The sequence below is a fragment of the Varanus komodoensis genome, unplaced genomic scaffold (genome assembly GCF_004798865.1).
Source record: "Varanus komodoensis strain SLA01 unplaced genomic scaffold, ASM479886v1 scaffold4, whole genome shotgun sequence".
NCBI lineage: Eukaryota > Metazoa > Chordata > Lepidosauria > Squamata > Varanidae > Varanus > Varanus komodoensis.
The window spans coordinates 28,630,203-28,645,606 of record NW_025335941.1 but is presented as its reverse complement, the minus strand read 5'-3'; the positions used below and the strand labels follow the sequence as shown (position 1 = coordinate 28,645,606).

Sequence of the window (15,404 nt, the reverse complement as noted above, 5' to 3'; positions counted from 1 at the left end):
ACAAAATAAGCCCCCAGATTCCACATGCTCCAAATTCTGTTCCTATTTTGGCATGCATTTGAGAAATAACTGGTTTTCTCAGTTAGGAATTCTCACCCCTGGAAGAAAAAAGATACAGAAATCTAAAAACTGCATTTTATTTTCTGAAGCATGCCAAGCAAAACACAGGAGAAGGGAACAATTAGAAGTTACACTTCTTAGTGCTTAAATTTACTAATCCTGAAAGTGATCTCTATGGACTTTCTGGGAAAGACAAGACAAATCTTTGGCACAACCCATGTCTTCAAATACAAGAAGGGAATAATTCATTTAAGTTCGACAGCATTCCCCCAGGCATGAGATTACTGTAAACCAAAACTGTTTTCATTTTCTTTAACTACCACTCCCAATAATCCCATTAGCATTTCCATTACCCATTCTTTTTTCTCCTATGATCCAGTTACATAAAAAAACTAAGTTCTGATCAAATAAATGGTACAGAAATACAAGTCTTGTGAAACCTGTTGCAACATGCAGGAAGAGATTTGTGACATAAGGCAATGTTTATCTTTTATTTGAAAGAACCCTTCTTATATAAAATAGCTCTGAGTATGTTAAAAAAATGGGATTCCTATGGAAGAAATACATTTAAAGTCAGGATGCTCATCAGTATGCATATTATAATATAAAATCACTTAATATTTCTACTGTTTAACATGCTACTTCTTGAAGAAACCATCACCCAATGAACAGCTACTTCATCCTAGCCCAACTCTTCAATAAGGAACAACATGCAGCTTCACACTGACAAAAACCATCTCCGTTGGGAGTAGATGTAGGCTCAGAGTACAGTCCTTTGCAGAAACAAAGCACAGCCACTTCACACAGGAATCTGCTTCCCAGTTAATGGAGAGAATTATTTTATATTAATCCTGCCCAAAAATAGTAAGATTTAATATATCTAAATGGTGTAGCCATTTTGCATTTAAGAAGTTTATCTATGTTCTCTACACAGACCATAAGAAAGGCAATAGCGTATATCCATGAGAATAGGTTCACACAAATATAGAAAAGTAACTGTGGGGTCATTACAAACTGTTAGATCAGTTAGATGGTGACTAATTCACCATCAACCTCAAGCCGATTTGATGTGACTAAAATCTCTCCGCATTTCAAAAAAGCAGGTTGCTTACCTGTAACTGATGTTCTTGGAGTCGCCATCTGTGCAGTCACACATATGGGTACTGCGCCTGTGCAGTGCCTGTGGCCAGAAGATTGATAGCTAATGGTTTTTGGCGGGAAGCTCCGCTCCCCCTCCCCCCTGTGGCCTATAAAGAGTGGAGCGTCCGCCATTTTGTTCAGTCTTTGCGACCGAATGTACAATATCTTAATAATTTTAAATCTTTTTTTTTTGGGCCGGTACCGTAAAAAAGGGGGATGGTCGGTACCGAAGATGCCTTTCTCATCGACACCAAGCTGTCGATGCGTCCACTCACCGACACCGAGTGGGGCCAGCGGGTGGGTTGTGTGACTGCACAGATGGCCACTCGAAGAACATCAGTTACAGGTAAGCAACCTGCTTTCCTTCGTCGTGGCCTCTGTGCATCACACATATGGGTAGATTAACAAGCTTACCATCAAGGAGGAGGGAAGGTGTCCTCAGTGAAGAACAGAGGAGAGTACAGCTCTACCAAAGGAGCAGTCCCATCGAGCTCGAACGTCGAGACGGTAGTGCCTGGCAAAGGTGCAAAGGTTCGCCCAAGTAGCGGCTCGGCAGACGTCATCAACCGGGACCCCCGATGCGAACGCAGACGAGGTTGCAACAGCTCTAGTAGAATGGCCTCGGGGAACTGAAGGCAGTTCGAGCTTAGCTAACTGATAGCACAAGACAATAGTGTGGACTATCCACTTAGAAAGTCTTTGTGGAGTGACTGGATCACCCTGATCCCTAGTAGAATATTTGATGAATAGCTTATTGGATCGTCAAATAGACTCCGTCCGCGATCGGTAGAAGGCTAAGCAACGGCGAACATCAAGTGAGTGCAATGATCTTTCCAAAGGGGTCGACGGTGACGGGAAAAAAGCAGGCAGCACAATGTCTTGTCCTGTATGGAAAGGTGTAGACACTTTGGGTAAAAAAGACGGGTCGAGGCGTAAAACAACCTTCTCTCTGTGAAAGTTTAGATAAGGAGGGTCTATTCGAAGACCGCAAAGTTCACTGGCCCTCCGGGCTGAAGTGACCGCTACAAGAAACACCGTCTTCCAAGAAACCAATTGGAGATCCACCCTCGCTAAAGGTTCAAAGGGGGCCTTCATAAGGGCCTGCAGAACTACAGAAAGGCTCCATGTGGGCATAACCGGTCTAATTGATGGGTTAAGATTATATAGGCCCTTCAAAAATCTCTTTAGGATAGGATGAGAAAACAGAGGTGATCCGTCGACTAATCCACGGTGGGAGGCTATCGCGGCTGTATAAACTTTAATGGACGACAGCTTCAATCCGGAATGGTGCAATTCCAGAAGGAACTGAAGAATTTGTTCAATAGATGAGAGGAATGGGGAGAACGAACACGACTCGGCAAAGGTGGAAAAACGTTTCCATTTAGCCTTACATGACTTCCTTGTGGATGGCTTTAAGGCAGAGTTGATGATATGCTGAATATCAGGGTGCAAAAACGTCAGATTCGAATTTGACGGGTCTTGTCTCGAACCGGATGGTGCAGAGAGATCAGAGAAAGGGGAAGCACCCGAGTGATCGGATTCGACAACTGGATCCGAGGTGGTCGAAGCCATCGTCGGTACCGATAGATTAGTAGAAGCTGTCGGATTCGTAACTCTCGAAACCGTCATCAGCATCGATGGAACGTCAATCATCGAATTTGCCAGGCTGTTAGGTTCAATAAGAACAAGTCCAGGTGGTGAAGTGTGCCGTCCACCCGTGTTATAAGATATGGGAGCGATGGAAATGAAGAAATTCCCCGCAAGAGATGTCGAGTAGTTTCGCAAACCATGCTTGACGTGGCCACCAAGGGGCAACTAGTATCCCCGATGCCCGGTCGTGCACGATCTTTACTATGACCTTCATCAGAAGAGGGATCGGAGGGAAGGCATAGAAATGCATGTTGTTCCAAGGGATCATGAATGCGTCCCCTAGTGATGCATGTCCGATTCCCACTCTCGAACAGTAAGCCTCGCACACCCTGTTCTGTTGGGTAGCAAATAAGTCCACATCGGGGAACCCCCAGCGTCTGAAAAGGTGGTTGCGTGTACGAGGGTCCAGTTTCCACTCGTGAGAGGTGAACATGTGCCTGCTGAGAAGGTCCACGTGCACGTTGTCTATGCCAGCCCCATAACAGCCATCAGAGCGATGTGTCTCTGAATGCACCAGTCCCAAATTTCTATCGAGAGTCTGGCTAGAGTTGGTGACTTCGTCCCTCCTTGTTTGTTCAGTTAAGACGGTTGCTATATTGTCCGAAGTTATCCGAACGATCTGATGATGAAGGAGGTCCTCGAAAGAACGAAGGGCCTTGAAGACTGCCAGTAGCTCCAGGAAGTTGATATGATTCGTGGATTCTAGACGATTCCACGTACCCTGGGTAGATAGGCCAGAGCATATCGCTCCCCATCCTAGGAGAGACGCGTCGGTGCAGAGGGTTATCGTGGGAGGTCAAGAAGGAGCGGCTGCTTCCACTTTGTGGGGATCGAGGTGGCACCCGCCTTGAATCCACTGATCGTGGTTGGTCGTGGGGTGGAGGAGATGATTGTGCCCTGGGAGCAGGGTAGTACCCTACAGAGAGCGGATCGCCCCAAGTATGGTAATAAGGGCGACGCCAACTCTCCGGGCATTCCTCTACCGAGCGGCTCCTCCGGCTCCCTGGTGGAGACAAGCCAACGTCCGTTTCCATCGTCACCGTGGGCATGGGTGTCGGTGACCTCACCCTAGGAGGGGAGTCCTGGATTTCCCCATCAGAAATTGAACCCCGTAGAGTTGGAAGGGGTGCAGGCGGGAGGTCAACCGAACAGCGGGGAGACCCTTGCGGGGTAACCCACATAGCCTCCTGGAGGACCGGTTCAGGCGGGGTCGGTATCGTAACCGCCACCGGTGCCAAGGGTCCCATCAGTTCCGAATTCCGATGTAGGGGACGGTCCGGACGGTCCAAGGTCTTGGACTTTTTTGGAGGCTTGAAGACCTTCTCCTTTCTGGCCTTCTTACGGCCTGCCGACTTCTCTTCGGCGTGCTTCCGCTTTTCATGCTTCTTTTTAGTTGAAGCAGAGGGGGCCAACGAAGCAGATGCACCTTCGTCCGAAGGCCGTGAGGGTGGGGCCACAGAAGCGGAGCCAGGTTTTGGGATGGCGACGAGCAGGTCTGACTGCATCAGAGCCCAATCCCAAAGGAGCCTCCGAAGCCAGTTTTCGCGGTTCTTCCTGGCCTGCTTAGAGAAGGCCAGGCAATACACGCATTTATCCGTCCTATGCCCCTCTCCCAGGCAGAGGAGGCATAGGTCATGCGGGTCAGTTGGTGCCATTTTTGACCCACAATCCGCACATTTGCGGAAAGCCGCTCACTGCGCCATCGCAGAACAAGAGGAAGAAAAAGAGAGATAGTGAAGAGGGTAAGTATATATTTTTGGTTTTTTTGTTTTTAGATCGAATGAAGAAATAACGAGAGAAAAGCTACACAGAATAATGAGCTGGGAGCAAGGAGAGGAAAAAAACTAGGCTAAGAGGACAATTCGAGAACGAGGTAATAGTCAAAGCGAAAGTTGAAAGCGGCACGAGGCACAGCGAATGGTGGTCACAAAGACTGAACAAAATGGCGGACGCTCCGCTCTTTATAGGCCACAGGGGGGAGGGGGAGCCGAGCTTCCCGCCAAAAACCGTTAGCTATCAATCTTCCGGCCACAGGCACTGCGCAGGCACAGTACCCATATGTGTGATGCACAGAGGCCACGACGAAGAACTAGATTTCCATGACTGGTTGGTGCAGGACATGGCTTGTTTCCTGGTTGCAAATCTAGACTGCTACTCACCTACCAAACCACAGCTCCGCATCTGGGTGTCACACTAAACAAGAGAGGACAGGAACCAGTAAACTTGGCCCTGTTGATTTATCCTGCACTGGTGTGATATACAAATTAAACAAAACGTGGGTCAGGGTGATGTGAAAAGTGGGTCGGTCCCTCTGAGTTAAGCTAACCCAGACTGATTCTACATGTGTAGTCTTACACGGCATAAAGGCTTCATATAGCCAATTTGTAAAAGCTTATGAACTGTGGACTTACCACACGTGTGTGAACCTTATGAAACTAATCCATAACCAGAAGATCTATATCAATGAGGATCAGCTCACTCCACTTATCACCATAACATCTGCTACTATTTTTCTCACGACAGCGATCCCCAAGATTTGGGCATGGCTTAGAAATCAACAACGCGTATGAACGCATAAAACCAGCCCTCCCACACAACAACTATAACACCAACCTCAGCACCAGCAACATCATGCAAGGACTGGGAGCTATAGATTCAAGGACGTAAAGGTCCTTCGTACAGGCGACGGTCTCGTCTCCGGATCGGCCACTGAGCTCCTTATCTATGCAAAGCGAACTGTGAAAGGGCGGAGGGTCAAGAACGGATAACCTACTCTTCGTTAACAGTGGCGATAAAGATACAAAGGCAAATGTGCCGGCCTTCTGAAAAACCCCCAAATTCGTAAAGGGTAGTATTGTTATCAGATCAATTGCAAGAGCACACAAATGTGCAAGCTTCCGTGATCTCCAGACCTCGCCATCAGGGAAGAGGTTGCTCAGCCATGGGTGTTCCACACAGCGATTCACACGTACAGCCGCCACCATCATGACACGTACATGCGCGTTAACCCACACCCATCTCCTTTCATAGGAAAGGCACTCAAGCTCGGCGAGGTGCTACGAGCGAACTTACAAAGAGCTCGAGCACGCCCGCACACACGCAGCGCGCACAGCCTACAAGCAGCATTTCCCTCGCCGTCCCTTCCGCGCGCCCATATGCGGTCCCCTTCGCCGTCGCCTGCCGTCAGGGCCCCCCCGCTGGGCATGGCTGCGACGACGGGGCTCCGCGGGAGGAGACCCGACCCTTCCCTTCCCTTCGCCCGCGCCGCCCCGCTCCGCCCCGCTCCCTTCTCCCCGGCCTTCCCGCTCGCGCGCCGCCGCGCTCACCCAGACACAGAGCCGCCGCCAGCAGCATCAGCGACGGGAACCGGACCGCGGCCATCGCGCGCTGCCTCGGGCCGTCTCTCACCGCCGTTCCGCCCGCCGCCGCCGCCACTGCTATTTTCCTGCCTCCACCCCCTTTTCCTCCCATTGTTCCACCCCCGCCCATGGTTGGAGGGGGTGTGGAAAAGCCAAGGAGAACTCGCGCGAGCCTATTGAGCTGAGGTCCTGTCAATCACGCACACCTCCTGAATCCCAGGTCTCCTTTTCGCCAAGCTCCGCCTCGCGCCGCGCAGGCTGTATCATGGTTGGAAAATCCGGCTGGCTTTCGTTCGAGGGTGGGCATGGAAACGGGGGAAAGGGTCGCCCCACCTCCCCCTCCCACTCGCTTTTTCCTGAGCACGTGATGGAGAGCTACCTTTGCAACCTGAATACCGCAAGCTGAACCGATCGTGCTGCAGGGGGACCCCATTTCTGTAGCGCTGGCCCCTCACTTTGCAAGCATAGTTTATCAGCTTGTTTACCCTCGCTTTGATGGCTGGTACCAGGCACAACCTACTGAAGAATCAAGGGAAAAATTTACGTAGAAGCTCCCGAAAGTGTGTATAAACACAGTCAGCACCGCTTTGTCCAATCTCTAGCAGACAAACATTAAAAGCTGGTAACTCACAATGGTTTGTGTCCAATGTTAGTCCTACTCAGAGAAATCCCAGTTCAATGAATGGATCGTCCATTAAACTGCATTTGATACAAATCTATGAAGAAGCCAAACGACATTTGTGTACCAAAACAAGACATCCACTTCCTTAAGGAACATGTTGCTACTTCTTTTAATATTCATCTCTTTTAAATGTGGTTCTCCTGGGTTTTCCCCCTCAAAGCATGGGGATTAGCACTATAGAACAATAGCTGATCATTCAGTATCTTATTTTCTATCTTTGATCAAAAAGAACAAAGATATGTCACATTCCAGAAAGCAATAGTCATAGTAGTCAATTCCAGGGGAGAAACCTACTGGCCCTTTAAAGACTATTATTTATCAGGCAGAACCCATAGTGTCAGACACAGAAAGTGATTATTTCAGTGGTCAGCAGCATCTACAAAGAGCAGGAGGAAGAAATGGTGGGAAGTGTTTTTAGAAAACAAAAGGCTGAGCAGTGCAAGGACAGGCGTTTCCACTTGACTCTTGCAAAGCAGACTATTCATCTGTGACTATTTTCACAGATGAAAATGAAATCCAAGCAACAGGTCCAAGCAGAGTCCATACGACCCACCACAGAGGATAAAGTGGAAGAACCAAATGAAGAGCATCCATATAAACCCCTACAGAGGGAGGATTACATTTGGCAGAGAGCTAGCCACTCCTTGCTAATAATTCCAAATCTAATACTATCCAAAATGTGTATTAAATTCATACCCAAAGCTTTACACTAACCAGCCCCTACGCAACTTTGGTTGAAACATACTTGGTTACAGAATAGCCAAGGCAGCTAGAACTGATGTCTTATTGTTACTGGTTTTAATATCTAACATGTATCCAGACATTCTTTTCTGTAGAGAGAGTCTAGTCCAGGGGTCTCAAACTCAACTTACCTGGGGGCCGCTGGAAGTAGAGTCTGGGTGAGGCTGGGCCGCATCAAGTATTCCACCACCGCAGTGGTGGCGGGCCGCTCATCTCGCGTCTGGTCCGGGTGCCGCCAGTGCTTTGAAGGCCGCGGGGCCCCTCCCCCATGCCCCGCCCGTCCCGGCAATTGGCCCGCGGGCCGCGAGTTTGAGACCCCTAGTCTAGTCAATGACAAAATGCTGGAACCCTCCACATTGGATGTTAAGCTTGTCCATGAGCCCTGCAATGACATGATGGTCAATGATATGACAGTACCAATTGAGAAATTATGGGGCAGAATTGGCACCCTCATTGATTGGAAGCCCCTAAATTTGGGGTTGCCTGATCATTCAATACAGAGCAGGGGAGGTGGGGGAGGCAGGGGTGATGCTAGGTACCTAAAAAATCTGTGCTTCAGGCTGAAAGATAAAAAGAAAAAAATGCTCTAGTAGCCATGTTCAGACATTTTGCTGTCTGATACTGAGCAGCAAATGGTGCCTCACTCCAAACCCAGTGAAGGTGCTTTGCAGTAGTCAGACCCAGTTCAGTTGTTTCGGCGTCTGAGCCAGAACCTGCCAGCACCTCCTCCCTTTCCTGGTAGTGAAAATACAACAATAATTAATCAATTAAATATAGAATACTTTGCCACTTTTTCATGATGTTCCTTATCAGCTGTCTGAGGCAGTTGCCTCAAGCTCTAAAGTTTGCATGTTCTCTGTGTGTGTGTGGAGGGGGGGAGAGGGAGAGGGTATCATGCTATCATTTTGTGAATCATTATGGTACTTCAAATATGACTTTTGAATACAAAAGGGCAAGAAGCTCCTTTACTCCTCTCACATCTCTTCACCTTTCTCTAGCCTAGTGCAAACCCTTGATGAGGACCATGCAGAGGACCACCAGCATCTGATCAAATGAATCATACAAAAAGCCCCTAACTTTGGAAGGGAAACTCCAAAAAATCCTATGGTCCCTGGGATGCTCACCATATATTTCTCTGTTGCTTCTGGTTCATTTGTGTGTGGGAAGGGTCATCTGTGAGCAAGGACCAGCCTTCCACTAAAAGCCTACTCCAAGGGGAAAAATCAGAGGAGGAAGCACAATAAGATCAAGGCCACAATAATTGCATTAAAAGGAAATGGCCAGAAACCATTATTTCAATCTATATTAAACTGGAATAATTAGTTGCCATGTTCCTTTATGTTTACCTCTCTGTCCTTCTAGGTTCAAACCACTGAAGTTCAGAGTTACCTTTGGGTAGAGTTAAGAGCTCCAGGCTGGTGAAGTTGAAGCAAAGGAAGAATTTCTAACTGTAATTTATAACTCTTTATTGTCTCCTGAGTCTAAGTTCAACATCCCATCCACTGCATCACAAATGAGAACAATGTAAGTCATGATAAGTTATAGCCGTGTTTCTTTCAGAGTGGCTTGTGTTGTGTAAACCTGGTAGATTGTGGCATCAGCATGGTTTGTCCAGGGGTTACAGAGGCATCTGCCTAGAATGGCATCCACCCCCCACCCCCACCCCTCCTGGCCCTGCTTCTTGTGATCTTTCTTGCTGAGTAATGCCTGGCAACAGCAGATACTACTGCAACCTCCCTCTGTCCTCCTTTATCAGTGCCCAGTCTGGTACATCATTGGACTATGACCAGTTTCTTCCCCTTATGAACCTAGATGTTTCTCTTCCTAGTAAAGCTCTGTGTATATGCACAACTGACTCACTTTTGGGTAAGAACTCACTGCCCCAATTCAAAAGTATGGAACTTTGGGAGGGGGATAGTTAAGCTATCTTTTTTGTTTGTTTGTTTTTTGTTGTAATGTTGAAATATACCCCTGGGGGGCATACAAAGGGGGAATAAATTTCAAAATGCATGCAGGATGCATTTTGGCATGAAATGAGTGGAGAAAACTTAACTTCCCTTTGGGTTGCTAAGGCCCTGAATAGGGGCAGTGTGTACTTATGTAGCTCTGCCAAGAAATGGAACTTTGCTTGTCCATGAGTATGAGGAAAAGTCAAGAGGGAGGGCCTTTTTATTTTTGTTTTTCATTTTTAAATTATTATTGTTGTTATTTCATTTCTCTATCACCCCATAGCCAAAGCTCTCTGGGTGGTTTAAAGCAGTGCATAAAAGAAAGCAATAACATATAATACAAATATCATAAAAACAAAATAACATTAACATGAATTTAAAATAGATTTAAAATAGCTAAAAACATACAGTTAAAAAATGATACTGCAAAGGAAAAGAATCACCTGGATAATCCCCTCCAGCCCCAGGGCAACCAAGTACTGTAGATCTTTAAAGCCCTCTTAAGAACTCTGAAGGGAAGCCAAAAGCTTTAAAAACTCACTTGCCTGGAGGTGAAGGGAAGCATTGGATGGCAGAGAAAGAAGGAAGAGGGTGAAAAGTAAAAGAGTTCTGAAATGCACATGTGTTTATTGGTTAAATTCTTTTCAGGTAGCAATTGGCAGATAACTTTCCTTCCAGAGCAAGAAAAAACAAAAGTTGCCTAGAATGCCAAGGATAGGAATAGTAAAAGAAAAAAAAAAAAGCTGCTAACATAAGAGAAGTTGTAAGGGCTTCTGGGATATATGCCAGGAACAGGTGGGAGGATTAGAGGGGAAACAAACCCTGGCAAACTGGAGAGCACTTGATGGTCTGTCAGGAGTACTGCAAGTTAGAAATCGAAAAACCAACACACCATGGCTGGCTGTCCACCTCCGTCTGGGATATTCTTAGCTTGACAGCAACAGTTTCCCCCTCTACTTTTCTTTCCTGATTTCTAAACATTTGATCATGCTTCTTTCTCTCCCACCTTAAGAAGGTAACATGCATTATCTTTGGTACTATGCCATTTAGGACATCCCACTGGAGTCCAGATAGTACCTGGAAAAAATACTCTTGACTGAATGGAATTGAAACAGAATGTATCAACTACGATGTTAGCAAAAGATTCAAATAAATTGCTCATAAGCCAACATGGTGATATTTGCCCATATACCTTCTCCCTTTCCTTCTTTATTTACTAGAGATTTGGCATCTACAGGAAACTGACAGTGAAACCATCAAGGGCAGCCACTTTGAACATTCACTTATATTATTAAACATATGCTAGCTTTCCTGTTACATTCCCTTTATGTTCTTGCATCTAGAGAAGGTACATATTATCCATGAACATGATTTCATCCTTTAAGCATTTGGAACAGTAGCATCAAATGGATATACGTACAGCTCCTTTCTTCAGTACTTCCTCTATTCACAGAGAGACTGTCAAAGCCATCTCTGTATTAACAAAACAAGATGCAGATCTGAGGGTGTGAGGCATTAATGTAGAGGAACGTATTTAGTAATGTAATATGCTACTTAATTTTCAGGCATTTCATAGATACTGATGCAAAAGGGCAAGATGTTTTGAAATGGCTTTGGTTTTTAACTTTTGCTACAGAACAATAACAAAGGCTCTTGTAGCACCTTAATATCAAATACATTTATTCTTTCAAAATTTTTCATGGACAATAGTCCACTTCATCAAATCCATGGAGAATTATGGAGAGTTTTCAGGTTTAGATACAGTTCATTTGTGGGGGTGGGTTGTAAATAGTGAGGTTAGGTGGAAATAGAATGCAGATTTCACTGACATTATTAACACTGGTCATTCACAGTGCATTTGTTGCTGATAGCACAACCCTGGCACTAGGTAAACTAATTAACATATGCAATTTCATAAAAATCCATTATCCTGACCCAAACCTCTGGCAACAGAATTCATTAATTCATTCATTAATGGCAACTCAGTAGAATCTTGCTCAAATCTTTATTTAAAGTTTCTTTTCTCCACAATGGTTACTTTAAGGTTACTAACAGAATCCTGGGAGACTGAAATGTGAAGAAGGGAAAGACTTATTTGAGAGAGAAGCCTTTAGATTCTCTTCTTATCATTTTTTCCCTTTCATTTTAATATGAATTCTGAATTCTGTGGATTTCTCACATTTTATTGTAATCTTCAAAATGTGCACAGAGTCCCTCAGTTATGAATTATTCTCAGTGTTCTATTAATCATAATTCAGTCATTGTGCATTTTTGGTCTAGCAGTATCCTTCTACAACAAAAAAGTCCCAGTTTTAACTGGAAAACAAGTACACACAAGACCACGGGTATTTGTTGTAGAATTAACATAGTATTAAAGAATGGACCAAAAAGATAGCAAGCATTATTGGATACCTCTGTTAATATGAATTAATGTAAGAAACATAATTTGAGAAGGTTATTGTTTCTTTGATGCAAAAGAATACTACTTCTTAGATACAAAACAACAGAAATTGACTTAATAGGCACTTCTACATGTATCTAATTTTGAATGGCAGGAAGCAATTCTGCTGGATTTGTAAAAAGAAAAAAAAAAGAATGAACTTGGAAAGTGAAGGCAGCAGTGTTGGTCAAGTGAAGAAACCCAAAATCCATCTCACTGTAATGCTTTCATTAAGCCAACTCAGTGCTCGTGGTCACAACATGCTGTACAAGCTTCTGAGTTCTCCAGAATACCTTCATCAAGTAAGATGGTAAACAAAGAAAGGAAGTGGAGCTGGGGGTACTGAAAAGTGGCTGAAATTCAAGCCATGAAATTAGCATTTGGTTACATTCTTTAAATTAGAATCTACCAGATATAGAGGCAATTCCAGATTGTACATGGGACCCTCCCATGTGTGACTGAGAAGAACAAGCTATGACTATCTCCCATTTTTAATGAACATGAATATGATGATGGATGTGAGGTGGGCAGAAGGGGTGAAATCCAAGCCACCCCACAACCCATGGCTCATTCTAAGACATGGGTCCTCAAACTAAGACCCACGGGCTGGATCCGGCCCGCCATGGCCATTTAACTAGCCTGCCCCACAGGTTTTGCACTCGTCGGGCGTGTGGGCGGGCATTGGCGGGCGTGCGGCTTGCTCGCGAGGAGGTCGTTTTGGACTAGCTCAGAGAAAACGATCTCGTGAGCAAGCCAGTGCCTCGCCGTGCACGCCTGGTGGCAGCTTGCTTACAGAGAGATCATTTTGGACTCGATCTCCTTGCAAGCAAGCTGGCGCCTCGCCCTGCACGCCCCCCATCCCCGCCTCACATGCGCATGCATGCCCCACCCCCTCACCGGCCCACGCCCCCCCCACCGGCACCACCTTGACCGCCCCCGCCCACCCCTGGCACCTGTCAACTGGCCCCCTTTAGAATAAGTTTGAGGACCCCTATTCTAAGGTATTGGGATGTTTCTGAAGTCATCCTGACTGCTCATCATTTCCAGGTTTAGGCAATACAACCACTACTCCCACAGAGGCTAATTATGGAAATGAGGAGGTGCACAACAAACACATGTGGGGTGGGGAAAAGAAACTGCCATAGCTGCTTTGCCTTCCTGAAGTGTGAAACTTCTGTGTAGGCAAACCAACTTAGGCTGATGTTTTAAAAGTATTTTATTCTGTATCAGCATCAGACTTCTATTTGGAAATGCAAAACCACAGAGTGGCTGTATTTTCATGGATAATTGTTTCAACTGTTTTATGAGGAGGAGGAGAAAACATATTTTGTGTAGAATAGTGCTGCATTTTGCTGGAGAAGCTCCTATGCACTGTAATTTACACAAACAAAATTCTGCTAATAGCAAGCTATAGAAATTTGTTTAATCACATGCAGAACATGAAGGCAATAGTCTGAGAGCCAAGAAAATTCTTTAAATTCTGAAAACAATAGGATTTGTTTCTGAATAAACATGGTTAGACTCTGACTGCATGCTAAGCAAAGTCTAGACTCTGAGCAAACTTTCTGAATGTTGACAATTCATTATTGGAGGCATGTTGAAATTATTTTACTGCCATAGTTATAGGATAAAAATGAAGATGTAAGCACACCCCAGCACAACCCTATAAAGAAAGTACATTTGATGTAGGAGGCAAAAGAAGATTCCTTGTTAAACATCACTTTTTTTAAAGAGGCTAATTCTTCTAGTGAAGGTAGCTTTTAAGTAAAAAAGTAATGTAAATGTTAGGCTAGAGCCCCTCCCACCATGGGAAATTAATGATCCTGATAAATTAAGTAGTTTGAAGGAGGAGTGAAGAGTGGTGGGGAAGCAGAGCAATAGCACCAGTGAGCAATTATGGTTTTCTTGTCATCTTCCAACAGAACAAATTAACATAAAATATATTTTCCCCAGATAAATAATTGCTAGACGAACTCTGGAAGTACTGGAAACATTTAGAGTGGTGGTGGTTTCTTAGACATAAACTTTAAACAGCCAAAAAGCAGCATGCTATAGTGCAGGACCTCCTCCAATAAGATGCTGGACAAATCTAACGAAGAGAAGAAACATCAGCTGCAGCACAGTGGGGCACAGCTCCTCCACCCCACACCTTTGACCAGCAAAGCACGTAATACATTGTTTGCCCTCCCAACTGGGAGGGTGAGCAGTACATGTAAGTAGAATCCCACAGTTACCTCCACTCTGTCGTTATAGATAAAGTGAGCATCCCCCTGTATACCACTCAGCTTCCCTGTCAGGAAAAGGGACTGTGGACAGGGAAATCAAATCCCTGCTTTAAGTCTGATCACAGATTAGAGATGACAAGAGGATTCCTCTCCCTGGCTCCTCACTAAGGCTCTGGTAATTTATAGAGGAGGCAGGATTGGTGGGTGGGTGGAGTGGGATCTACAGAGGTTGCTCAAGTCTGTACAGGCTTGAGGAACCTTCACAAGGTGGATTAATACCATAGAACAAAGATTCCTTTTCTGTCTATAAACTCCTGGTTGACATGACACAACATCCCACCATGGCTTAATTTTCTCATGGGGACTGTTGCATTATGCCAGATGCTTGCAGCCAACATTTTGCTTGGTGCCCATGGACACCTAGCTTGCCCTGGTGGTTGTGTTATGTAAATGTAGGCAGCAGGGGATATTTGAGGGTTGGACAGCCATCAAATACAAGCCATCTAAAACAAGACCAAGTTTCCCTCACATTCTGCCAACTGGGTTAACATAACAAAACTTAGCAAACTGGCCACCTGCCGAAACAATGCAAAAGTGGTACAACATGATATCACTCACTGGTAAATTAAGCCACGGTGGGCTATTCGAGATTCTGTCAAATGACCTAACTCAATGTCTAATGACCTGTCTAATATCTGTATCCCCATTTTTTGTGGATCTGTGCACACATTTAGGAAATTTAGAAACTGCTGTGGGCACCACAACAAAATGGGTCACATGGAAGATGCTCTAGTCCAGGGGTAGGCAACCCGCGGCTCCAGAGCCGCATGTGGCTCTTGAATCCCCCTGCTGCGATTCCATTGCTCAAAACACGTGCTGGCACAGCTGCCAATCTGCGACCGAGGCTCCGAGTTACAAAATACCAATAGGTGATGATGAGGCATCCACTCAGGAATGCTGCGCTAGCTGGTTAAGTAAATTGTTACATTTCTCTGCTATTGTGCAGGGAAAGAGTGGAACAAGCTGAAAAGATTCTTTTTGTCCCAATGTAATTTCCTTCATTTGAATGTTAAAAGCTGTGCTTGGGACCTGTCACAATTCACAGCACTTGACTGTTTATCTGCTAATCAGTCACTAAACGCACCTATATCTGCGACC

The 15,404-nt window shown here is 45.4% G+C and overlaps 1 protein-coding gene across 10 annotated transcripts in view; it reads right to left on the bottom strand.

Annotated features, from left to right (window-relative positions):
* MPZL1 (myelin protein zero like 1) overlaps positions 1–15,404 on the bottom strand; it is a 90,906-nt gene that overhangs the window by 33,326 nt on the left and 42,176 nt on the right. Inside the window, exon 1 of one of the 10 annotated variants that reach the window (XM_044442190.1) lies at positions 5,923–6,004. The exons of the other annotated variants lie outside the window; for them this stretch is intronic. Coding sequence (XP_044298125.1) covers positions 5,923–5,976 — 54 coding nt within the window. The 5' untranslated portion in view covers positions 5,977–6,004. Of the gene's footprint in view, positions 1–5,922; positions 6,005–15,404 lie in introns of those variants that run through there. 10 annotated transcript variants of the gene reach the window in all.